The sequence below is a fragment of the Bombus vosnesenskii genome, unplaced genomic scaffold (assembly GCF_011952255.1).
Source record: "Bombus vosnesenskii isolate JDL3184/JDL3185 unplaced genomic scaffold, Bvos_JDL3184-5_v1.1 scf7180000013340, whole genome shotgun sequence".
Taxonomy (NCBI): domain Eukaryota; kingdom Metazoa; phylum Arthropoda; class Insecta; order Hymenoptera; family Apidae; genus Bombus; species Bombus vosnesenskii.
In genome coordinates this window covers 1,128,019-1,155,506 of record NW_022882977.1, presented here as the reverse complement: position 1 = coordinate 1,155,506, position 27,488 = coordinate 1,128,019, and the positions used below count along the sequence as shown (strand labels likewise).

The following is a 27,488-nucleotide window of genomic DNA, read 5'->3' as shown; positions in this document are numbered from 1 at the left end:
ATTTCTCCGCATATTTTCAGATTCAGTTTCAAATTTTACCAATACGACGATGATGATAATAGCCGTCACGACAGTCGTTGTGACAGACGTTACAATGGAAATGAAATGCAAAATATTTTGTCGTAACACATACGATATGGACATAATGGTTTTGTGAACGCTTTCGCGATATATAAATGCATCGCGTAATCAGTTGGTATTTCTTAAGAAGAGCATGAAAAATCGTCGAGTTCTACAATATCTACAGATTATTTTCTTCTATCACGCATTATCCTTTGCGGATGGATCGAGCAACTTACCTTCTATTTCCAAATTTCTTCCCCTTTTATCGAAAAATCCGGCATTTTCAGATTGCTCGAAACGAACAAAAAAAGATTTTCGCAGGACATCGAAACGATTAGCATTCAAATATTTAACAGGACGTTAAATGTTTGTCGAATAATCCGAAATATTATAAACCTGAAGGAGGGGAACTGTAATAATTTTTATCGTGGCTTGTCACGGAAGAAATCTGTAATCTGATGTATAAACCGATAAACTGGCTACTACTCGTAACGTTTCTTTCGTCCTCCTTTTTATCATTAAACGATACGATTATGAACGCTATTTGTCCAGACAAATTATCGTCGCAAGTATCGTTTCGGCAACGAAATCTCTCATTATCACAGCGTTTATTAAGCTACACGATTTTTAATTTGCAGAGAAAAGTATTTTCCCAAAGTTGTCTAGAACTAAACAATTTAAAACAACGTCGTTTGTACTTATAATACAACTTATAATCGAAGAGCAAGAGACATAATTTACAGGAAAGCGATTTGAAAATTTTAGAATTTTCCATTGGTATGAATGTTTGCCAACCAAATGCGAATAAGATTTTCCTTTCAATTTCACTTTCACACATTAAACGTAAGTTTTTCTTATTGGCCTGAATATATCGAAAATATCAAATTTCACAAGATTAGTTAGGCTCAGCAGGTTACACTTATAAGCGTAAGCGTTCATATTTTTGAGATATTCTCTAATTTCAATGTGAAAGTGAAATCGAGAGAAAAATTTTGTTTGAATTTATTCCCCCATTCTCAAATATACATAATACACAGGGGCACTGTGCGTCCCGCTGCCTAGGCTGACCTCCTTTCGCTTGTGCAAGGTGGGTTGTTCGCGTGCAGGGGTATTTTGTCCGATCTTTAATTGTCAATAACTATAAATAAAGCCGATAACGCAATTTCTTTATTCTTGATTCTCATTTTATTTTCACTGCAAGAATCATCCCTTAAATTTTCTGCACCTGTAGCCGAACACCCTATATATATGTGTGTGTTATAACGTATGAACCTGTGTAATTGGAACTAAAATTCTCAGTTTAGGTACGAATTAGTAAGTTTGAAAATTCGAAAATCAACGAATCACGACTCGCGTCACGTTGTTCGTACATAATCTTCGATTACCGTTCTACATAAAGGAAGACGTCATAAAAAAAAGGACGTTGAAGAGAGGTTGGTTTTTTAAATATCTCCGAAATATAGCAGATGTACGTGGACTGTGGATATTCACGCAAATTTGTACTACGTATTATCCAAAGGCGACTAAAGAAATAGAAGCTAAGTAGAGATTTACTTTACTTTCGAAATGTTACATTACGTTCTGTGCAGTTTTGCGTGTTTTCCCATAAACTTTATTTACGGAAAATAATTGCAATAAATATCGCAATTTTCCATAAATGCATAAGAATTTGTTATTAAATTGGAAAACATACTCGAGACGTCCCCGACTTGACGCGCTTGGATTCTGTGGTTCCTCGTTAATTAGCGTCCTGGTGATCGAGTCATTGGCCTCTTCCTGTTGATATAGAAGAAGATACGAATCTTGATTCTTCTACAGAATGGTAACATCGATTACACGAAGGAGGAGGACGCTATGAGCAAAAGCTGCTGTGAACTACTTTAGCTACCTCCGTGAAAAATACTTGAGTCTTCTCGAGCACGTGTCGCAATTCCGTCAACTCGAGGTAGTTACTCTTCAGGTTTACCGCGTTTTGGCTCAGCTCTAAAATGTCGTTCTCCGTTTCCTCGAGATGGGCCTGCAACCAAATAAAATACCTTTATTCTTTACCCTTTCGTTCTGTCGTTCCAATACGATGGATGAAACGAAGAGTCGAGGACGAACAAACGATTGGAGAAATAATTATTCGTTTATCGTCGCGATTTCTCCCATGTCCTCTATCGAACGTCTACGTTGTATTCAACGATCTACTTTCAACTTTTTACAGGACATAGATATTAACGTTACAGCTACCGATCTGTAGTTCAGTCTAATCTACGTTTTTCTACGACATCAAATTAATAATTTAGCTATTTTCGATGAGTATACTTGTTATGAAGAAATGGTAATATTTTGTATTATAACGAGCTCTGTCGGTAATAAAATTAAAAAGTAAAACAGTCGTTTCGTTTATTTATGATACATTCTTATAGTATACACATTATTTAGTAAAAATAATTGAAATTAATATGAACATATTTGTGTCAAAAACAAACGATTTAAACAATTTAACGAAAGTAATTTTTTCGGCCCCTTGCCCTCTGTATGAGCGTGTTCGCGACAAACGAATACATTCTACTTCGCACATATATTTTTTCTATCTACCTATCTATTCTATTTTTGTATATATTTTAGATTGGTTAGAATTTTTTGCCGATATTATCATACCGATAATGTTTCGTTATGATGCTAATGGAATTGTTTTCCAATATATAAAATCGATACGAACGATTAAAAGATCGAATACGATAAGAAGCTAAGAGAGAGAGAGAGAGAGTATAATCGCGAGGAAATTAATTAAGACATTATTGTTAGGAAGGAAATAGAAATCTTACCTCGAGATCTATGATCATACGGGGATTCGGTGCACGTGGTAGTTGGGTGAGGTTATCAGCAATCGGTACTCCGTCCTTCCTTACTTCAGCTTCGATGTACCGAAGTTTCCGTTCCATCTCGTCGCATCGACGCACTTCGTTGACGAATTTTCGTTGAAAATAATTCACATCGCCGTTGAGCTGCGAACGAATCAAGAGCAGAGAGAGTAAGCAAGAAGATCGTTAATTTTAAACGCGCTGTCTAATCGCGCCGTTCGCTCGATCCCTATGCTCATTGCACGTACGAAGGTTCGTTTCATTTTAAATTTGAACTGCAAGTTTTCTCGAGCGAGTGAATGTTTCCAGTCAATGGAAAAGGAACGCAATGCAAAGACATCAAAGACATCGACACTTACAGGTTACATATTACGTGCACACGGTTAAACTAAGTTTCGAAGAAATCATTAACCAGTTAACTCAGGAATTTAGTTTTAGAAATCTCTCGTGAGGTTAAGTCATGGAGTGCATAAATAAATACAGACGACGAGTATATCTGTCAAACGCAGCGAAATAAAGCTTTTGTTCGACGTGTATACTCGTCAAACGCAGTTAATTGGTTAAACGAGATGTAACGTAGCCGACGCTTCCCGACTTCCTGTATCCTCTTCCATTATAATTAATTATCTGTACTCGCGAAGAAGCTATCGATATAGGGGTCATAGGAGGTGGAAGCGATACAGCAAGGTCGTAAAATCGAACAATAGTTAAAACCACGTTTTGCGGGACATCCTGTATACTGCAAACACATGCGGTTGCTCGTATTACACGTCGACGACAAAAAACTGCAGTTGTTTAGTCGAATTTTAAAAAATCTTAGAAAAGTTTACAAAAATCCCATTTTGAATGCTGTTCGAATATCAAAGCAATTGTGTAGGTGTACTTGTACTAACCTATGTATTACCTATAAATACAACCTATATATATATATATATATATATATATATATATATATATATATATATATCTATATCTATATTTATAAATATAAATATAACCTATATATATATATTGTATCTACCTATCTCGCAATTTTTATATACACGTGTATAATTTTCAGATTTCTTTTGATCTTTACTAAACGTAATCCATCAGAGTTCAAGTATATTTCATTCATATGAAATGTTTTATAACGCGTAATATCGCATATTCGTAAAAGATTTCTGCGAGAGTCGAAATACTTTGGCGAGTCACTGCAAGTACTTAGGGGCTCGTTCAAGGTTAGGTAGAATGCTAGCTCGGAACAAATTCTTCTTCCGTGGTATATTTAAAAATAAATATTTATTTGCCTGCGTATTTGTCTCCGTGTAAAGACGAGCTTGTATCTCTCGTATTTCAGTATCTCGAATTTCGCTTTATTTTATAACCTCGTCCCGGTACGTAGCCGTGTAACGCTTCTACCTACAATATCAAAGAATTTAAAGAAAGATTACGCCGATAATTAAACTTACATCACGAAACTGCACCGTGCCCGTTTCCCCGAGTTCGGAAACGGAAAGATAGGCCGCCTCTGGTTGAATAAACAACTGGCAGAGGGCCATCTGCTCGCTTCTGAATAATGCACCCATCCCAACAGCCAGTTATGTTTTGTCCTGCAATAATAAAGAAAAGATTTCTATTTTTCTAAAAGTATAAAAGATAGGAATAACAATTATCTCACGTTAGGTTATATCAATGGCTATATATACAGAGTGTCTCACGTAAACAGGACGAGCTACAGCTCTGTGACGATAGATGGTAGGAAAAAGATTTCGTTCGGCAAAATTACATAGTTTTGAGTGATGCACGATTCCAAATGGTGTTTTTGTAGCTATCTTAGGAAGTGACGCCATTTTCAAGATTTTTAGCTGACCTTCGCTCTTTGAAATAAATTTGTCAATTTTCGTCGATACGTAACGTCAATCGATTTTGATTTTCTATTTCTAATTTCTCTACAAAAGTACCAGACTGCTGCTTTAGCCAGAAATACTTAATTTGAAAAATATTTCCATTTCATAAAATAGAATGTACGAAAGCCAAGGAAAAGGTAGAATTAATAGTGCCATGTTGCAATTTCCGATACATAGTGTCGTATAAGAAATGCAACGCGACCTTGACTCTTTATCGGAAATAATCTTTTGGACATTTCGTACGTTCGGTCGGTAGTTTCTGGCCTACTGGAAACCGATTAACTTTTATTCAAAGCATTTTTTTTTATATAGATTATCGGAAGATTGGGAAAAAATCGTGGCGATAGTTATATCGTATACTCTGTATACACACGTATAATATATACACATGTATAACGATACCAGGAATCGCATGATAAGAATTCGTTCAGTTTTAAGGTTTACTAATTTTCATAACCACCGTTGTCATATAATAGTGTGATTTTCTAAATTTCCTAGTCTCCATATCAGCGACAGCGTGATTACATCTTTGTTTATCGATATTTCTTCAGCATTAAGTTGTGTAACGGAATTAAGCTTAAAGATTGCTATCGCTTTTTTCTTGTCTCGATTTCCGTTGTACGTATTTACGTATCTTGAAAGTTGTTAACTTATTATCGATCGAATTTTCTCCTTCGTATTTAATTGCGAACAGATGTTTATGTTCGTACGTGCTGAGATACAAGCACAGGTGGTGGTAGAAATATCTTTACAATAACTGCATATGCAACAATAGTGTATATCGTAAGACAGCTTTAATTATTTATAATTATTTAGACTATCATATAAATATCGATATATATAAATGATAAACATTTACGTGAGTAAAATATCGAAAAAAATATGATAAATATGTATTGTATTAGGTTAGAAATATAAAGACTATACGAGATAAACGTATCCCTTTTCGATCGAATTTAAAAACCGTCGTATATTATATTTCGATAACGTGTTTCTTCGATAACGATCACGGATGGGATCACGGAAAGAGATTGTCGGAGAATAAATTGCGATATGCACACATATAATCTATACTTGTACACGTATAAGAAATAAGAGCGTAGAGACAAGAAAAGCAAGGCAACGTGTTAAGTTCAAGGTGATTGTAATCTTTTTCACATGATTCGAAGTTACAACAACGTTTCCACGTAATGTAATTAATCTTGCTAAATTACTACTAAACACAGGTGTATTCCGCGACTCAACCTTAGATAATTCTACATGATAACTCGTTACGACTATACCTGTTTCTATTCTACTAAATCTTACCAAACTGATACTTTTATTTTCCATTGTTTCATTTTATTTTATCTTCCGCGTAATTCTCTAGTGCCATCGTAATTCTTAATGTAATAAAATATTTGTTTTTCCTATGTTCGTTTAACTAATTATCAATTCAACCAAACGATATTCCTTTTACGTTATATTTAGCTTTAACCAGTTAGCTGTTGCGACCTCTATGAAAACTTTGAAAAGCGTGTACCCAAAATGTGTCGCAAAAGGTAAACACTGACGAGTATAGTCACCAAGCAACAAATATGTGTGGTTGTTATAATATAGAATTAAGTTGTAACAGAATGACCGTTTGTTTAATTTTATTACCGACAGGGCTCGTCATAACAGACCGTATTACATTCAAAGAATAGGGCGAGTGTTTAACATTACTTGTAACTAAATTTGAGCTCGTATACATACGTATAGATAAGAATTCCATCATAAATCTTATCATATTTATTAGTTATAATACTTGATAATATTAACAACACATGTCGTTAATACGTATTATTTATATGTAACAATTTTATCATCATCGTCGAAAAAAAATTTTTTCTCTCATGGGTACATAAAATATTCACAGAGATTTTCTACGAGTATCTAAATAGCATCTACTGTAAGCCACTGTATATGTACGTGTGAATATACATATATTCGATAAAATTGAACTTTTAAGCTTCATTCATAGTGTTTCCTTTTAAACTTCGTTCGACATAGTAAGTCAAATATGATCTCATTGGAGACGAAGATAGGAAGTCGTTTATCGCAAGTCAAACGTTACAACGGTACATCGTAAGTTTATGTCAAGTACATTCGTAACTGATATTTGCCGATCTACCTAACCGATATTTGGTTAATTCGCAAAATTTCAGAGTTTCGGATACGTCCGTATTCTAAACTCACAATATTATTTAAACAAAATATAACTAAGTGGGATAAGTTAACCTAAGCAGGTATAGAATTCTAACCTGCAGGTTTACAAAACAGTAATGACAATCGAGTTTATTATCTTGGTTATTATGTAGCTAAGGCGATAAAATCTTCTATGGAACTTAGCAACGAAACGTGATCTTATCGGCGAATGATAAAAACAATGGTATATACGTAATACTTACAAATTCGGTTTACGAGATAATTTGTATATGTTATAGACGATTAGTTGAACGATTAAGGAGAAACGATCCATCTGATAAATACGTACGATACGTACACTGAGTTTTCGAAGTCTCAAGCGTAATATTAGTTTTATTATAATAACAAAAAATAATAAATACGGATTCTTCGATGAAACGTTTATCTAAAGGGTGCATGTATTTTTAAATTACCATTAAATTACAGTACAAATATATGTATGTATGTATGTATGTGTATATGTATGTATATATCAACATAGTATATTCGACGTAGATATGCAACATGCTCAAGCATTTAAATATATTAGATATTACTTTTCCCAGACATTTACCTAACTCTATCGAGTAGTGATAATTTAGGAAACTGTAGGATTAAACAACGAATTTGAATTAGATTCGAGCAGATTAGTAAGATAATAATCGATAGGTATATTTTTCATATATTCCACACATACTTGAAACATTTAAACGTAATCTGAAAACGCTCAAGTATCTGAGAATGCAAAGCACAAATTAAGGTCGTCTCGATCACAATTGAAATAATATGATTAGCGAAATTTTGCGAGTTACGCGTTATAAATTATTAACCAGTTAGCTGTGGCGATCTCTTTGAAAACTTTGAGAAGTATGCACCTAAAATGTGTCGCAGAAAGTAACCGATGACGAATATACTCGTTAAACACAGGAAGTACATGTGGCCGTTGATGGATGATAAATGAAATGACCGTTTTATTTTTGAATTTTATTGCTGCAGTTTACTGCAATTACTGAATTGCAATTTAGACAGCAAATTGTAACTACCTTTTACGCACGACGAGTATACTCGTCAAAAACAGCTACCTGATTAAGAATCGCCCGTTATTGCGTTTGAAACGTTAGAGTCTACAATTCAGCATGGTAACGATAATCTCGTCAATTTGATAAAACAAAATTAATTCTCCTCCTGTATGTACGTGTATCTCTTCGCATTCTTTGATCAACTTACTATTATTATAGCATATAGTATAGTATTACTAATATATTGATTATTATTTCATTATATCTTGTTATTTAGCTGCGCGCATGCCACAGATTAGGATAGATTAGATTAGATGCTTCTACAATACAGATTCAGATTTTGCCTAGATTTCTTTGAGTGTCTCATTTATCCTGCCTTCGATTTTTTAGATAAGATTTATCGACTCTCTGTAGCTTTTTATTTTTTTGTCAAGCTGTCTCTATCGTAAACGTGTTTTTTTCAAAATGAACTAATACGAGCGAGAAAGAATGAAAAAGCCTGTGTGGTGGAATTGAAAAGCATAGGTAAGCAAGGATCGAGTTTGAAGCGGTTAAGACCTAGCACGATGATACGTATAATACGCGTTAGAAATGGTCCCGTTGAATATGAAGGTTTATTAATGCAGCGTAGTGGACAATTGGCCGCGTTTAATTAAGTACCTTTGTCGCAGAGATCGGTTGAGTAGAAAGAAAGTTTTTTTTTATCTGAAAACTAGTTCAACTTGCAACTCGATACGACTGATATTCTACGAAATCTACACACGTACGTACGTTTACACTAAATGTTGCTTCTATATAGATTTTCAGATTTATCTCAAATTTTCCCAATGTAATCATGATCGTCGTTGGTCTCGCGTTACAGCGCCAGCTGAAATCTCAATATGTTTCATACGATTCACATATACGACACTTTCACAAGCCACACTGTGCATTAGATCGCGATCTTACAGATATATGAAATTTTGACCGATTAATCGTCTTCTCAATAGATAAAACTAATAACGTCGCGTTCCGTATAAAACCAACAGATGTCCTAATAATTATGAACGACTCTAATACATATATATACTGGATACGTATATATGTATGCGTATAATACGTATACTAAACAGGGTGTTCCGCTAGGTGTCGTTTGAATTGAGGATCACTGCGCACCCCGCTGCCCAGGCTGACCATTTTTCGTTCGTGTAAGGAGGTTTGCTCGCGTGCAGGGGTATTTTAGCCGAACTTTAATCGTCGATAATTAAAAAACAACATCGAAAACGCGATCTTTTCATTCTTGATTTTCATCTTATTTCAGCTTCAAGACTCATCCCTTAAATTTCCTGACAAAAGTAGCTGAACACCCTGTACAGATACGAACATAATCCATTTCATTGGAAGATAAAAATACCTTTCGACAAACTGATATGTACAAGTTATTAAGTCGAAAGATAGCGATACGTAGCTTGATGGAATAGGAAATTTCGTCACACGTACACATACACATAACGCGTACACTTATGCACAGGCTGGCAATTGTTCACCAGCTCGTTCTTATATGGAAGAACCGAGATACCGAGATACCGAAATAGAAGTGAACACAAAGATTAGTAGAACTTTTCTTAAGTACATACAAATGTACTGCATCCGTATGCACATATGCTCAGCCTTAAGTTATAAAGTCTACACCTTGATAGCGCAATTCCTTTTATCACTTCTCTCGGTCGAACAAAACAATCGCATCAATTAATATGAATTGCAGCGTTTCCAAGTAACGTAGTTTTCGAGTTATATATGTACATATGATACTTTTGTATATACAAATGTAATCCCATTGCTCGGCCTCCTTCCAGCTAAATTTTTCAAGCTGATTACAAATTGGCTCAGCGGTAATATTAATCCCACGATATAGTAACATAAGTTTATCGATGTCGATATAAACAATGCTGACCGACAGAACGACCGAATTAGCCAGTTAACTGCGTTCGACGAGTATACACGACGAGGAAGAAATTTTCTTCGCTGCGTTTCACGAGTATACGCGTCGTCGCTTGTATTTATTTATGTACTCTCATGACCTAAATCCATGGGAGTTAATATTACTGTTAACTACCAACCAAGCTAACTAATAATAATAATAATAAGTAAGGTATAGGATAGAGTTGTTCAAAATGTCAAACGATAAAGCTTTGTCACATATCTGAAAATCATCGAAATCGCGATATAAAATACTACGACTACTTGTAAATTGTCAAACGATTCACTTAACGTGCCCAAAGTGATTGGTAATTAGTAATTGCATCAGGCATAAAAAAAGTGGCAGAAACTGTACTACCGACATTTCCTATTTAATATTTGTTGTTTGCATTTGTTACGCTCCCTTCCGGCTATCTGGCGAAATTCCTGTGAACGTTGACACGTTCTCACATAGCTCTGTATTTAAGCAAGACTGATGAAATTGGAAAATGTATAAATAAATGTATGCATGTGCACCATACGTAGGCAGAACAGCGTGCGATATTAATCGACTGTGCGCGATAAAACGTATCTGCTACGTGCATATCCGAGCAATTGTTTCGAATATCTGGATCGTATCGGTATTTGCTCGAGATAATAGGAAAAACACTCGACTTTGGTTCTTTTTTTCGGGTTTTCGTAGCTTACAGCTGCTGCGATCTTGTGATAAAGCGAAGAAGAAAAAAGAAGACAACAATGATGGGAACAATTATATAGAATAAAAAAAAAGATAAACACCGCCGACCGTGCTCCACTTACAATTAGATAAGCACGCAATCAAGAACACACAGATGCTACAAAGTACGTGTACACTTCGAAAACTAAACGCTTGTAGGTAAACGCTCGTACGATAATACATATGCCGTGTGCAAATCCGTAGTCTTCTATCGTTGAATAATCGTTCTGTTACATCTAATGGACAGATGTCTAACGATACCAAGTACTTGTTACGCTGTTAGGCGAAATAAGTTGAAAAAAATGGCACGTACACATCTGGCTATCGTATAAGAAGCGCGACCGAGTTTCCGCTATCTGTGGAAAATATTGATACGATCAAATACAGGGATAAATTTTGTAGATTTTCATCGTTTCGCCTTGTGGACGTTGCGTAATCGTAAATCATCCGAGATATGAATTTACGCGAAAACAATGGAGTTTCTGAATCGATGAAATTTTTGATAGGATCTATCTGACCCGATAACGTCAATCGCATAAGTTGTTTAAAAACAACAGATGGAACGAAAGACAAGAACCGAGGGAGAAATAATAGAAAAAGCAACGAGAGCGTTAGTGGTTAATTTCGTTAAACGAAATGCGGTGTTCGATAGGGAAAATATTAAATCCTTGTTTACCGACGTACGATAAAGATAAGCTAGAGACGACGAAAGGCTCGCGGAAGGCAAATTCAGAAACAACGAAAAGTTAAAGGAGAGCCATTTGATTTAAAGGGGAACCTATTTGTACGTGTTCGTCGCGTTGACGGCTAATTGAAACTTTGGTACTGCGGCGAACAACCATAAACTGATCGAGGGCGGAGTGTGCAAAGCGGGGCTTAAACGCGATCATTGCGTGCGAAAACGTATTTGAGCGTCAGTTAGTCAATTAGCAATTAGCAGAACGAGCGTACGTTTCCTATAAACTGTGGGAAAGCAGCAGGGTTTAGATTCTTAAGCGTTGACGTTACTAGTTACCTAAGAAACCAAAAATCCGTTAACAATTCCTGTTACATTCGATGGTCTCGTCGTCTCGTTTTCGTTAGTTAATTTCTGATTTCTACTCTCGTTTCTCCGCATAGACATAGGTTACAGAGGAAATGGGCGAAGAACTTTTGAGAAGGGAACGTGTCACACTACCATAGAAAATTTTTACGTTCTTCTTATGTGTATTATCATTTGATATGACATAGTGCGTGTTATTGCATTTTTTATTGCATTTGTAATGTTATTGTATTCAGACACGGAACGGTTATGACACGGCTTCGCCCGCGCGATATTCGTCCCGACAAATATTCTCGTACAGTGAAAAATAAGATGGAATTATTCGTATAAAAAGCGAGGCGAGAAGTCAGTTCGTCGCTTCTACGGTAAAAATTGCCCAAATTGTGTCAATGAACGTTGCTCGAAAAATTAGTAGTTTGAAGGTTAGGAAGAATTGTTTGTTTCCGTTGACACGGTTGAGATTGCGGTTGCGGTTTCTTCGCTTGCACTATCTACGTGTTTCACTGGCATTTTCTATCGAGACGAATAGTCCGTTGCTTACACAGCGATATGTACGATTCCACCGAAGCGAAAGAGAACTTCTTTTTCGTCGTTTGCGTTCGTTTCACTTTCATCGCAGCCCGGGAACCCTACGAAACCTCTTTTTCATATAGATGAAAAATACAGATGTCTATAAAACTATACGTACAATGTACACGTTCGGTGTGTTTTTCCATGAGGAAAAGCGATTAATTAATCTACCTTTTCGATCAATTCAATGATACGCGCGAACAAAATATTTCTCGATGGAACGACACGATGAATCGATCGTCGCTGGTTTACGAACAAATACCCGAAACTCGATCTTGCGACACATAGCGCAAGCTTCGACTGTAACGTAACGTAGTGAGCCAATTAAACGAAAATTGAACGAACAACGTGGATTCGTGAAACACGCGCAATGATATTCTCATGGAGAACGAGATCCAATGTAGCGGAAACTATTACGCGGTGGGACAAGCGGAAAGAGGAAAACAGACGTAGATTCCACACGCATTCTACCTGAGGCACTAATTAACCGTTGCTAATCGAGACGATTCAGCTCGAAATATTCCATTACTAAAGACGGGGCTGTATCGTTTGTTTAGTTAGAATTGCTGCTCGCAATCTTACAGAATGTAAATGCTCCCTGTTTAGCCGACGTCACGAAGCAGAGAAAGAGGGGAATACTCGTGCTCGAGATCGGTTCAAAGTATAAGTACCTGTATATACGCACGAAATTATTCGTGAAAGGACCGTGCGTCTTTATTCGTTAACACATTTCATGCCTTGTAAATCAGCCGCGAGTACCTACCAAAGGCAGAAATTGTACATACACGTACGTAGAAATTTTCAATAGTACCTAAAAGCATAGTTCGTACGTTGTTTCACGAGCCACTATATGTTTTTCGATTCGTTTTTCGTGCTAGTGACAGATATATACATAAGTATCCAAACATCGTGATCCATTTGTCATTTTCCATGACAATATACATGAATTTGACCAAGTTGAAGAAGAACTCCTACTGTACCTACGCATGCTAAAGCAAACGAATACTTTAGCATTTTTCATTTCTGTTTGATATATCTCAAACACATTTTTTGAACAGAATATCTATCGCGTTACATAATTTCTATGAGCGTATCCATAATTGTAGAATCGTGCAAGTCGGAAGAATTGTATCTAATTACATAACGAAGTTGCCAACATTACGGACAAAAGTTTTTATGGAGCAGGTAAATTTTCATTGAACGATAATCGCTTCTTGTAACATCGATTCCACCCTGTTACGAGCATTCTCGTTTATGATACACACCCTCCTGTTATGGCATGACGAATTAGTAATTAGTGCAAGCAGCTGGCATTTAGCATTTGAGTATCGCTGCTTGCATTACCAATATTATCGTATGTCCAAGCACGTAATTTCTCCGCGCTTTCGAAACATCCTTCTTAAAGCTAATTTATAATTCGAGATTTTTCAAACTGCGTAAACTAATGGCAAATTAATAATTACACGCTGCACGTAGATAGTAGGTTTCTTCTACGGTCGATCGCCGATCTATAAATCCCATGTAGCCAACGAAAAACACTATTTTCCATATTAATTGCTTTCTATCTCTCGAAACAAACAGATCTTCCATTAACATCTCGAGTCGGTTTCTCGTCGGTTTAAAATAAATACTTTGTCGAGTGATAAAATAGTTTTACGAGGTTTACCAGTTTTATTTTTGTATATCGCCTTTCGAAAAGCAATTTAAATATCGCGTTGCGATATTTTCGTTAGATATATTACACGTAACTGCGATGATAGTAAATTGTAAGGAATGAAATCATTGCAGATAAATTTTGTCCGTAGTTTTCCAATTAAAATACATCTTGTCTTGATAATAGTCAAGTGTGCGGATACTTTTGCGCGACGGTGTACGTATAAAAGAAGATTATCGTATCGAGACTTGGGAGCAATTGCTTGCTATTCTTCCTTTGTCCGATCAAACAACTTCCACGTAACTTTTTTACTCAATGTCAATCATCTTACGAAACCTCTGACTATCGTATGAAAGTCACAAAGTGAGGAACATATGTACACAAGTGACAGCGATTTTTAAATTCCATATACTTGTCACGATCTAACCATCGGAATAACTGTTACTCGTATCAACACTATTCTTTCGTTCGATGATTTTCCCATTAAATATGTGTTTTCGTTGCTTCGCTGGTCACTTAAAAAAAATATCATTCACGTTCGTTATGCAGATTAATAACATTTAATATCAAGTGAAAGCAACGTACCTGACAATTAATATTTGATCTTAGTTATCTGTTGACAAAATGACAAATTTTCAAAAAGTATTTTTAAAAGGTTTACATCTCCAGGAACGTTTGCATTTTTCAATCGTTTCATACGAGAATACCAGTAGCTTTTAGGCGAGCGACGTAAAATAAAAGTCGGAAGACGAACATAAATGGACCTATCGCATTTTTTCTCTGTCGTCTTCGTACGATAAGGAATTTCTTTGAGCGTTAACTAGTTAGCTGTTGCGACTTCCTCGAAAACTTTCAGAAGTTCTCTATTTCTAAAATATGGCGGGAAAAATGAACGATGACGAGTATACTCGTCAAGCACAGAATACGCGTGGTGTACGTTGTAACACGGAGTTAAGCTGCAACGAAATCACCCATCTTACTTCTTAATTTTATTACCGACAGAGCTCGTCGTAACAGAATATGTTGCCGTTTCTTCATGACGAGTATACTCGTCAACAACAGCTAACTGGTTTAAACGTTGATCAAATTGGCCGCGGTAGAAGTAAAACGTAACTCGAACAAAGGACGAAAGAAATGAAATACGAAGCTGGTTGCGACTATCGCGTTTACTTACCCGCCGAACGATGTGGCGCAGGTATTCAAAAAAACAGATTCGACGAATACAGCGATGTATAGCGTTTTCTACGAATGCAATGGATCGAAAGAACCGCACGACCGGGAAAAGATAAAACGCGAAAGGAAGAAACAGAAGAAGGAGAGAGAGAAAGAAATAGGGAGAGAGAGCAAGGAAGGGAGAGAGGAGAGAGTGAATTACATAACAAAAGAGCGATCCAACGATTTGACTTGATTCCACACAATACCAGACCGACTAGCGCGCACTCACCGACTCACTTTACTGAATCTAATTCAACACTCGACCCAATGTCCCACCTCCGTGTGTTTCGTATGTGGTGGGGTGGCACGATAAAGGAACAGACCTCGTGATGAGTCCGTTCATTGTACATAATCGTACACCGTAAAGATACATTTATTCAAATCAATTTGCCGTGTCAGGTACCACAGGCTCGTTCGTCGACGACGTCTGTTCCGATTCACCAGCACTCTAAAATTGATCTCGAATTTCGAGATCGTTTTCGTGGCTACGAACGTAGTATGATAACGTTCGAATTATTTGCAAAAGGTAGCTATCGATCGGTTACGAGTGAAACGTTAATATAGTAAAAATGTTAATACAGATATTATGACAATAGAAGACAGCCGAATGTTGAAAGTTTAGCGTATTACGTGGAAGCTTTCGTGTCTCAACTATAATGACAATCTCATGTTACAAAAAATCACGTATGAAGTAAGTCCTGAAAAATGATAAATGGCAGGTAGTTAGGTACTAGGACGAATAACGTTATTCGATTATACAGAAGATTAGCTGAATTTTAGATTTTATTACTGTAAGGTGTAATATGGTATAGGCCAGGTATTATACATGAAATTGAATAAAATTTAATATTTGTGAAAAGATTTGCTCTACTATTCTACTCTAGATAAGGCGCGACTGAAACACAATCGTATCAGATTATTGTATCCGATAAAAGGATTAACATGATTATGAAATATTCAATAAATTCAGGTGATTCGCGGAACTTATCGGCGGAATAGAAATGGCAAACGAAACGGTTTCGCTAGGAAACCGTGTGGCATTGCCCTTTTAAAAGAACGTTTCGTTCCACGATTATTTATCGTGATCAGATTCATAAAGATACGAATTTATATAAATAAAATACACGTAGCCTAATCCGTGGAGATAGAGATCGGTATCTCGTGCAAGTTGGGATGATATCGTAACTCGTAACTGCAACTGCAATCCACAAGTACAACTACACGATGAAACGGGGCACAATGAAATTACATTTGATCGGCGGAGAATCGTAAACGCAGGAAGAGATGCGCAATGCACACGGATGTGAGGAAGATTACAGCGACGCAACGCAACGTAACGTACATATAGAATTTTAAAACATAATCAAAGTCACGAGGACGATCAGCTCGTCGACGACGAATCAACCCGATTTGACGGTAACATTTCAACAAATATCACAGTGATTCGAATAAGGAGGCACGGAACAGGAAGGAGAAAGAAGTTCGTAATAAATTAGCGTTAAGTTGTTTGTCTATTGCGATCGTTCTCTGTTCTCTTAATTGCTAGACCTAAATAGAACCTACTTTTTCTATTATTAATTTAATCTCTGCTAATCGAAGAAATTGAGTTTCCACTAGTCGCTACGATTTCCAAATTCTCTGATATAACAAATTCGATATCTTTTATGACGATTATCCGCTTTGCCAGTGACTTCTTCGATTTTCACTATTCCACCGCAGTCTTTTATTTTCTAAAAGCTTTATTCTATCGGACAAGCGCGAGAAATTAATATGCTTTTTACCGTTTTGCCAGGAACAAAAGTTTTAATTCTTTCCTTCTTTTGCAAAAAAAGAAGCAAAACAAAAGGCTCGAGTTAAACAGCGAAAATTGAGGTTAGGTTGAGGTTAGATTGGCGTTAGGTAAATAACTGACAAATCCGCGATATTCTCTAAGGGATGAATGCTATTGATCTCGAGTAGTTCTGTTAGTTTAACTTAATTTGTAGTAGTCTGCATAACAAATGTCATTAATATTCGTTAAACGATCAAACGGCTAGCAAAGGCACATATTTAATGGCAAAATCAAATGAACACATGAAATTGCTCGATAACGTATCAAATTTCTTCTTCTACTATACGAAAGATTGAAAATGTGACTAATTATGCGTTCTACTTGTGGCCTTTGTTTATGATTCGATTAAAATCGATTTCACTGAATTTCCCTTTATTCGGCATTAATTCTATGATTATGAAAATTTCCATTCAACAGTTTCGCCTTACGCCCGTTGAATTTCTAGAAAAATTGCTATTTTTTATTCGTAGTTGATCGTTTTTCCATTCTTTCTTTCAACTTGAATTCTGTCCGATCCTACGGACCAGCGCATTTGGAGATCTCGTTTCTACATGAAAAACACCAAGCCAAAGTTTAAACAGTAATCTTGTTGCAGCCCATTTTCTCATTCCTGGGTTGTATTTTAAGATAATTCCTCTGAACGTTGTCATGTAACAGCTGCATTAAAAGTAATCGTAGAATGTTGGTAACGAACTGGATACGAATCTTCGTTAATCTTCAGATATACCTACATATATACGTACAGATAAGATAACACCTGTTGACAAATCGTCAAAAATTTATTAATTTCGAGTGAATGTTTTCGAAAAGCAAAGGAGTTCGACCAATGGTAAAAGAAGCGTGCAATTAAATCGTGCGATTAAAGTTGAATAAAATTGCCATTTCGCAATTTGCTGCTTTCTTATTTGTCGAGACAATGGTACGTCTACTGCCACGAGATAAGAAATATGATAACGGATATCTTTTTTTAGACATATTGCACACACTTTAAATCAATGTTTCCTTGTCCGGCGATTGTTTAATACGTCATTTAATATCAAGTGATTGCACGATCCTTGCACTAGAAAATCTAGTAAAGGACATTTCCTAAGTAAACGTAATTTCAGACTAAGGCTTATCGATGGAATTCCATTCTTTTTTTTATCTTTCACTCGAGAAACTTTCAAGTACCTACGTTGTGCTTATTTTCACAACAACGAATAAGCGTAAATGTAAAAATCGCGAGTTGAGTTTAATATATGTTAGTAGATGTACGTGTCGATAGTATAGTAGATGTTTAATATGTGAGTATTAAGTATACAATAATTTTCATTTCGCTGTAAAGGAGATTCATCGATACAAGTGAGAGTATTATCGAATTGAATATTCACTGACAGACTTCTTCTTTTTGTTTATTTCAATTAGATAACGTCGCATCAATAGTTTGTATGGTTTATTAGCAACCGAGGGCTAATGTTGACAGTTCGCCGTACAGTTTGGTTTTACACTTTGACAGCGTAGTAGGTTTTGGGTCGGATCATTGTCCTTTAAATTGTCTTTCAAGGTGAATCCCATACCTTCTATTTTATTTTTGTCTATTCAAGATGCACCTTCTGCGATCAACGATGATAATACGCGCTTCACTGCCACGGTCAGGTGAACTTTGCACAGTTCGTAGATTGGCGCTTTTTCTTCGTCGAGGAGATATTGCCGAGTGAATTCGTGCGAGTTATTACGATTTTCGATCATCTCGTCTTGCTGGAATACGAGCAATCATCTTCTTTGAAAACGTTTTCGTTTTTTATTATTGTTTGTCGTGGTTTGGACGAAGATCGTCATTAATTTTATTCCAATTGCCTTTTGTTGTCTTTGTTTTCAGTTAATAAGTTATAGTTTCTGGGGACAGGCTGTTGCTGCAGTGTTCGGCAGTTGGTAAATCGCGGCGGCTGTTGTTGCTTTGACCGCTCTTTCGTTCTCAGCGATGCCAGATGTGGGAGGATTGACCCAGACCACTGTAATCGAGTTGTTTCTTTGAATCGATTTGGCATAGGATGTTTGGCATTTTTGCACGATGGGCTCATTTTTCCACTGGTTCTCGATCGATGTCGTGGCATTTCTACAGTCACGGGAAATAACGTTTGTTTTGATCGGTAGTGATCGTAGCAGTGACCTCAACGTGTTTTCATGTTTTAACGCGTTAAGTTGGCAAAAGAAGGATAGATTCTTTTTGACAGAGTCCGCTCTTTTCGACTGTTGGTCGCTGACGACCGCATATCCGGGATCGTTTAACGCCTGATATTACACATATGACATATACATGCATGTGATTTGTGGCTGTTTCTTCTAGTTGTTCAAACTATGTAAAACTGCTGGGTCGGCTTTCTTTCTGTGACTGTGCTTGAGTAGTGCGGTATTGATTTTAATTTTCGGAATAGACCACGAATGGATACTGCGAATTTATCTCCTCGTTGTCGATTAGGTTTCCATATCGAGTTTATTCAGTTGTTTATGCTGCGATAAAATGACAGAGCTGTACAAGTTTGCAATTGTTCCGTTTGAAGATGTTGTGCAACACGGGGTTTTGCAGGGTGGGGACGATTCTGATTTGCTGTGATCTCAGGCTAATTTGGTAGTTACGTATTTTCTTCTGATCTATTCTATTTCTGAGAATGCCATTGATTGGACTGAAACGGAAGACACCTACTGCTATTCTCAGTCTATTGTGTACGGAGCCAAATGTTTGCCACTATTGTTTCAAGTATATCAAGTTTTTGATTGTTGTCGTTTTTCAATTTGTTAATAAGAGATTTCCACATTAATTGAGAGTAAAAAGTTGGTCCTAACAGCTGGATGGAGACTATTTCCTTTAGAGTGCTTGTCGTTGTGAAGAATTGATTCTATGCGTGTAGATTGTCGATTGTTGCTAAAGATAATTATTTCTTTTTATTAATATTAACCTTATCAGGCCCGGTCAAATGACCGGTTTCAAAATTTAATTTAGAATTGTACATTCAATGTTATTTCTCATGTTCTTCCAACATTATGTTAATTCTTATATTACTTGATTAATTAATTTCTCAATTTTTGTTGATTATAATAATTTGTTGATTAACATAGGAATTTACATAAAGTTGGATGAACAGAAGAAATAGCGACGAATGTACAATTTTAAATTAAATTTTGAAACCGGTCACTTGACCAGACCTGGTAAGGTTATATTCTTATATTATCTGATTAATCAATGTTTCAATTTTTGTTAATATAAGAATTTCCATAAAGAAATAACTATTTTAATTTATGTACAATTTTAAATTAGGTTTTCGAATCGGTCATTTGACCGGGCCTTGTAAGGTTAGTGTGAAAGGTAATGTAAAGGAAGCGAGTGATTCCTGCATTTCCAACGTTTCTAGTGTTTTTAGTGTTTGTCTAGTGTTTTTTTGTACTCGTATCTGGATGGTACAGAAATTTCCCCTTTTACATATTACAGTTAGATCATCGGCAAATAATAGTACTTTGACCGGATTTCTTACGATGTTCAATACGTCGTTTAGAGCGACCAGTAATAGGAATACGTTTCCTAAGACCATTGTGGAGAAAAGGATGTATTATTAACTCTAACTAGAAAGGTTCTAATAGATAGGAAGGTAACAATAAAATTGAACATGTTTCTTTCGTAGCCGTGTTTCTGCATGTTTCTTGAGTTTCAGTTTCTCTAATCCGTATTATAGGCCTCTTCTATGTCTAGACATACGACAGTCGCGTATTGTTTACTGTTGAATGCGTCACATGTGTACATGCACTCATCGTCAAAAAGATAACCCAGGTGTGTTATCTTTAATTTTTCAATGACGCATGTAAAGTTTTTCGTTTGTAACGTATAATATCAAAACATTATGAGGTCAGGATATGCGGTTTGTTGTAAATAATCAAAAATATTATGAGGTTTAGTGTGTAACAAAAAAAAAAACTATTCCTTACTAAGGTCGAAATGATAACACACTCTGTTAGTATGTTTAGAAATTGCTCAGTAGTTCATGATCTGTCAACGAATAACGATTACAGTACAATATTATATAAATTGTAAGTATGTGGGACGCGAAAAAAAATTAAACGAGTCTGAAAAAGAGCAAATTCTTGAACTAAAACAGCAACGGTTATCAGTAGCAAAAATATCGAAAGTAATAAGATGAAGTCGTAGAGTAATACACAATTTCTTAAAAAATGTTGATTATGGCAAAAAGAAAAGTACTGATCGGCCGTCATCGTTATCCGATAGTGCCAGTGTTTCAAGTGTTCGTCGAGTTCTACGAGGCTAAAATTGAAAAAGAAGCCTTCGTTAATAACGAAACCCAAAGTAGAACGTTTTCGCTTTGCAAAAGAAAGAATGCATTGGAAAAAGAAATGGAGAAGAGTATTATTTTCAGACGAAAAATATTCAACATGGATGGTCTTGGTGGGTTAAAATATTATTTTCATGACATAAGAAAAGGGACAATGTCAGTAATTCGAAGACAAATGGGTGGAGGCAGCGTGATGGTTTAGCCGGCATCGGTTATTTCGGCAAGACAAGTATCAAGTTCATCGTTGGGAGAATGAATAGTGTCTGATACATAAATTTAATCAAAGAACAAATAAATAATTATGCAGAACGCATTTCTGGACCTGATTAAATCTTTCAACAAGATAATCCACCTGCACACACATCAAGATTGGTCCAATCATACTTTAATGAAAATAATATGTCTATTTTGCCGTGGCCTGCATGCTCCTCGGAACTTAATATTACTGAAAATTGCTGGACAGAACTTGTTCACGGCGTATAGGTAAATGGAAAGCAGTATCAACACGTACAAGAATTAAAAAATGCAATTGTACGTGAATGGGATACGTTAAGTCAAAATTATATCCAGAAACTATATAAATCGATAGCAAATCGTACAATAGAAGTAATAGAAAATAAAGGGGGTTAGGTTGGGGTTAGGTTGGGGTTAGGTTCATTTCATTCTTAAAATAAAACAATTTTTCTTGTTACACGCTAAACCTTATAATATCCTTAATTATTTTTAACGAACCGCATATCCTGAGCTCATAATGTTTTGATATTATACGTTACAGACGAAAATCTTATCTTTGCACGCGTCATTGAGAAATTAAAGATAACATACCTGGGTTATCTTTTTGACGGGAAGTGTATGTTCATGTCCAAGTTTATTAGATGGCCATGCATGGAGTGCAACTGTTGAAAACTACTTTGGTGTTCAAATGTTTTTTTTCCAGGAGTCATCGCACTTTATAGATGATAGCTTTTTCCTACTATCTATATAGTAAGTATGTCTACTATGTAGTAGCTGCAGATTTTTTTATGATATTCATTTAAAGTTTAACAAAAATCATTCGAAGCAATCATAAATAAATGTAAAACAGAAAAAATAAAGCAAATAGATGAATCTACTTCCTACAATTAGATCAGAGTATACAAGTCCAAAACTTCCTATGAATGCCGCTAGATGGCACATTGTTCTCGCAACTATATTTACCAGCTTACATTATATAAGATCACCGTGAAGCGCAAATTCTATCCTTGTCTTTGGGGAGCAAAGTATTCAATGATCGTTTAGTGAGGGTACTGTTGCTGAAGCCCATTATGAAATAAAACCCGCATCCACGCATTATGTCATGAGATGCAATTTTTGCGGGCCTCTTTACTTTATAAGAGGCTTAGAAAAATCAATATGAAATTTACAAACATAATTTAATACATTTTACAACAAATTATATCGAAGGTATTTTATATATTATACATATATTTTTTCAATGAGCAAAATAGATACCATATAATTATCGATTGTAAAGTACAAGCGAAATGTTAATTATAGGCGTCAGTCATCAATTGTATCGATGGCAAGCATCGATTCTACTCAATATTGATACAAGTAGTAAATGCTTGTATCGAATATTCCATTAACGAGCAATAATAACATTATTAGCAACAATATCTCAATAAAGACGAAAATATAACCTTAAATTATTTAGACTTGCCTGCGAATTGAGAATATTATGATCAGAGTCGCTTTTCTCTATTTACATGTACAACGGTATCTTACTTTCTTCATTGCGATGTATCATATTCATTGATTCACTGATTCACTGATTCACTAATGTATCATATATCACCATTGATCATCTTTATACACATACATACTGGATTCTTTATACGACTTTGCTATGTTTGCTAAGGCTGTACAATGTGCACAGACACGCGACTTCCCCAGGATACGCTCACCGTGTTGATTATATACTTTCGTATCGGTACTCGCTTCATTCGATAGGAGTACCTTTTCCTTCAATACTAAGTGGGGGCATGGTATCGCAATCGAAAGTATCAATATGTACTCGTATTTACTTGCACCGGAACATCCCTAGTTATTTACAATTTCATTAATAAACAATTTAATCAGGAAATGATAATGTAAACAATTTAACCAGCGAATAAATAAATAAATCAATGTATAAATTTGTAATTAAAAGTATTCAATCAAGTTTGTAAATAAGCTTAGAGGTGTAATTATTTTCCTTTTATTTATTAATCAATGTTAGAGCTATTTCGAGAAATAACATGTCCCACAAGAATAACAACAGTTCATTGTAATTTAAGAAGAATGAAACGAAACAATGAAAACAGCAATCGGTTGACACTTGACATATACGAAAAGAAACTTGCTAATGTTTTCTCTAATAAGATTCTCTTTCTCCAGCAAATCATTATTTTTATCACGATTCAAACGATACGTGAATACATTGTCCGTAACGAAGTTGAATACCATCCATCTCATCGAGAATATCGTGTAACGTAACTCTAACTATTGGAATAGGTAAGTAAACGTCAAATGTGGGCCACGAAACCAGTCCTTCGTCTGCGGTTTTAATTGGTAATACCATGCGCTTACTACACTGCTGTTCATAAGTAGCAAGTGTATCGATGATACACGAATGTAATTAAAGTACACGGGTCGATGGCAAATTAACATTACGGGTACGAATTTCATGGATTAACTCGATCCGTCTAGATTTTACAATTTTACGAAATTTAAAGGAAATGAATAACATCACGATGAACTATCACTTAATCATTAACACATTAATGATAAAAAACTATATGGTATGGATCTAAATTTATACTACAGTCGAGGTAGGATTTATCAGGAAGATTTTTTGGCTCAAAATACGACGAAATCAAGAGTAACGTGTGAAGCTTGTCACATTCCACTTATAGTCGAGCATACGTATAATTATCGACTGTAGAAAATACAGAAATCAGAGAAGGATATGTATATATGTACTACCTACCAAGGAGTAGGAGGCAACATAGACACGAAGGGATTGTAAGCCACTCCAAACGTAATGCAAACGAAGCAATAGAATGCCTCAAACGCGCAAATCGGGTAAACGGAATCTACAGTACTAAAGATATCGATAATCATAAGTAGTTGAATTTACAACTAGAATAATTCCTTTTAAGCCTGGACTTTTTATGTTTAAGATAACTATTCACGCTGTATACTAATCTTTTACTAACTATATATGAATCTATGTTTGCAATAAATCTTTTGTAGTTTCTAGGTATATATATATATATATATATATATATATTTTACATTAGTTTCAAATTTTACCAATATAATTTACGATATTCGTATCTCATTAAAGTGTTAACAAGATTTCAAAAATTTTCCTGTAATCTATAACAAATATAATATATGTATCGATAAAAGTTTTCTATGTTCTACCTCATTATTGCTTTTAACTATTTTCGTGAGTTTACACTGACTCACTGTAATTTTATATTTTATTGGTACTCAGCTTCTGAGTGCATTTTGTTTCGAATGCTATCTATCGTTAAACAAAAATATGCCTCGTTCGATCAAAGAATTTTGGGAGGTTGTTACGTTCTTCTCAAAATCGAGTGGAATAATAGTTGTAAGAGACACGTACGCTGAATTGAGCAAGCGAGTTATTGGCGAACAACCTACGCTGACTACTCGCACGAAATGCTTAAGTAGCAGGAGCCTTGGACGACAATCAACAGCTGAGTGACTTCAATAATCGTACAGACCATCTGTCCGAGTGTAACACACATATGTACGTTAGGGAATGTGTGACAAGTTACGAGACTCTTGTGAAATCGTATCTGCAAAATCTGGAAATGCGCACTCGATCCTCATTCCTTTGAAATTCCATCGTCTTCGTTCTAGTATTTTAATCTAATTATTATTGAGAAACGGTATTAATCGTAACTTTTTGATAACAACAATCCTAACAATTTGATAGTGTGTATTTAAAATTATTTAATAGTTTGTCCAAAATTCTATGAAATTCTATATGAATCTTTGTTGAATCGGTTAACTCTTTGAAAGCTTGTTGAAAGTAAGCGACGACGAGTATACTCGTCAAACGCAGAGTGCATATTGCTGTTATGATATAGAATTAATATGTAACGAAAAGACTGTTTTATTTTTTTATTTTAATACTGACAGGACTCGTTGTAACACAAAATATTGCCATTTCTTCAGAACGAGTATACTCGTCAAGAACAGCTAAATGGTTAACAATGGAAAATTTATCTTTTTATACCATTTTTTTGCTTTCTAACAGATAAAGTTACAGAAGCGTGTATTTTAGCATTACAGGGTAATCAAAGCTAAGGAAAATCTTTTACAAAAGAACTTAAAAAGATTCAATTTCGAATACCTAGCATTCTGCCAATTATTTTGCTTCGTAGGATTTTAGATATTTCTTGGATTATTCTCTCGCAAAGAAGGTTTCTAGAAGATCTGTAGATTTCTTAAGAAATTGGAAATTGTATCTATTAATATAGCAATTATACCACTACATTTCAATTCTCACTGTGTCTGCCTGCCTGCCATAATGCTTGTCGTAAATATGGCAAAGATTTGCGACATGCTATACGAAATAGATTTATAATAGGTGTATTTGAGATATAGCTAAGAATATTCCATTATATAACAAATTAGCATTGCCGAAATTTCCTTGACAAGACAGTATGATATTTTATAATTATAGAAATAATCAATCGAAAAAGAAACGAACGATAGAAACCTATATTTTTAAAACTTTGTTAGTGAAAAATAGAGCGATATTAGACATATATTTTCTAGACTTCATTATTCGACTACTGATTTAAGAACAATCTGTGAAACACTAATAATATCATAAAAAGTCCCAGAAAAGTATTTAATATGCCTTTTTATTATCGCGTATATGCAAATTATAAATCAAATATAGTATATAGCTCTATATGTATATTAATAGATCATTTAACTATATCTTCATCAATGGTTTTTTGCATGTCGCTACGTACTGATACTTGTTATACATACATGTATATAATAGTAATAATAAAGATAATAACAATATTGATAGTCTATATTCTGTACAATATATACATTGAACACTTTTCTCTAAAATCTTATTAAAAACTGAGTAAAATGTAAGATATTTCACATATACAATAATACAAATTTATTATATTATTTAATTATAAAAATTATTATATTATTTTATAACATACTACTAGTAAAATTTTTATTTGCATGGAAAATAATGGAAGGAATGAACATGAGAAACCTCTTCCTCTGTTAATTCTGTAATAATTCAATATCGTAAAGTTAGGTGCTTCTTAGATAATACGTATATCGATGTTAGGTGATCTGGATCTCGCGAAGGTTAAGCGCTGAACTTCTGATTTATCGACAGAAGCTTCAGCAGTCTGTCCTTGTAGCTAAAACCCTTATCGCTCTTCGCGTGTCATGGGAGTGTCATTGGCCCCGTACAGTCGTGTGCACGCGAACCCCAGACAATACAGAGCGTCGTTGGGCCCCTTGTCGCCACTCTAAGAAACTATATTACATTCGTGGCTCTACAGTTTGTCCAACGAGAAGAGGCGTTTAAACATAAACACAAGTAAACGTAAGCAAACATAAAGTAGCGTTTCATCGTGGCAGCCAATGCGTTTCCTTATCTTTACTACCTCGTCTCATTGGACAAGCTATAGAGCCACGCTAGTCCTTACCGTACCATCCACCAATCACCACTCAAAACTGCTATAAGCGAACCTAATACTGATGACTGATGACCGACGATTTACGGTTCCGGCTACCGGCAATACGATAATCTTAGAGATGAATCTGCTTTACAGAGGAGTCGATTCCAAGTATTTAGGGCCTATCTTACGCTTCGAGAAATTATTTTCCTGTCTCCTCGTTAATATCATATTATTCACGTTCTATCCGACTGTGAAATGTAAACATATCGTAAACGATACCTTAGCATCATTTTTCGCAGAAAATCGCTCACGATTTTATTGCTTATAACCTATGGTTCCTTTGTCAAGTTCGGTCCTCGTGACGAGTAGAATACGATGCAAGTAAAAAAAGTTTAACCGTAAATATAGAGGTTAATTTTGCGGCAATTGTTTTTA

The 27,488-nt window shown here is 35.4% G+C and overlaps 1 protein-coding gene and 1 non-coding gene across 4 annotated transcripts in view; one reads left to right on the top strand and one right to left on the bottom strand.

The window, feature by feature from the left end:
• The window catches only part of LOC117236222 (V-type proton ATPase 116 kDa subunit a), a 53,449-nt gene that overhangs the window by 13,031 nt on the left and 12,930 nt on the right, over positions 1–27,488 (bottom strand). Inside the window, exons 1-5 of one of the 3 annotated variants that reach the window (XM_033498966.1) lie at positions 15,140–15,441; positions 4,364–4,504; positions 2,877–3,056; positions 1,952–2,080; positions 1,757–1,875 (exon numbers count right to left, since the gene is read on the bottom strand). In XM_033498966.1, coding sequence (XP_033354857.1) covers positions 1,757–1,875; positions 1,952–2,080; positions 2,877–3,056; positions 4,364–4,480 — 545 coding nt within the window. In that variant the 5' untranslated portion in view covers positions 4,481–4,504; positions 15,140–15,441. Of the gene's footprint in view, positions 1–1,756; positions 1,876–1,951; positions 2,081–2,876; positions 3,057–4,363; positions 4,505–15,139; positions 15,442–27,488 lie in introns of those variants that run through there. The other 2 variants (XM_033498968.1, XM_033498967.1) reach the window with 2 other exon arrangements.
• On the top strand, positions 22,565–22,688 carry LOC117236251. Its single transcript, XR_004493826.1, has one exon. It is a non-coding gene; the product is annotated as a U4atac minor spliceosomal RNA (small nuclear RNA).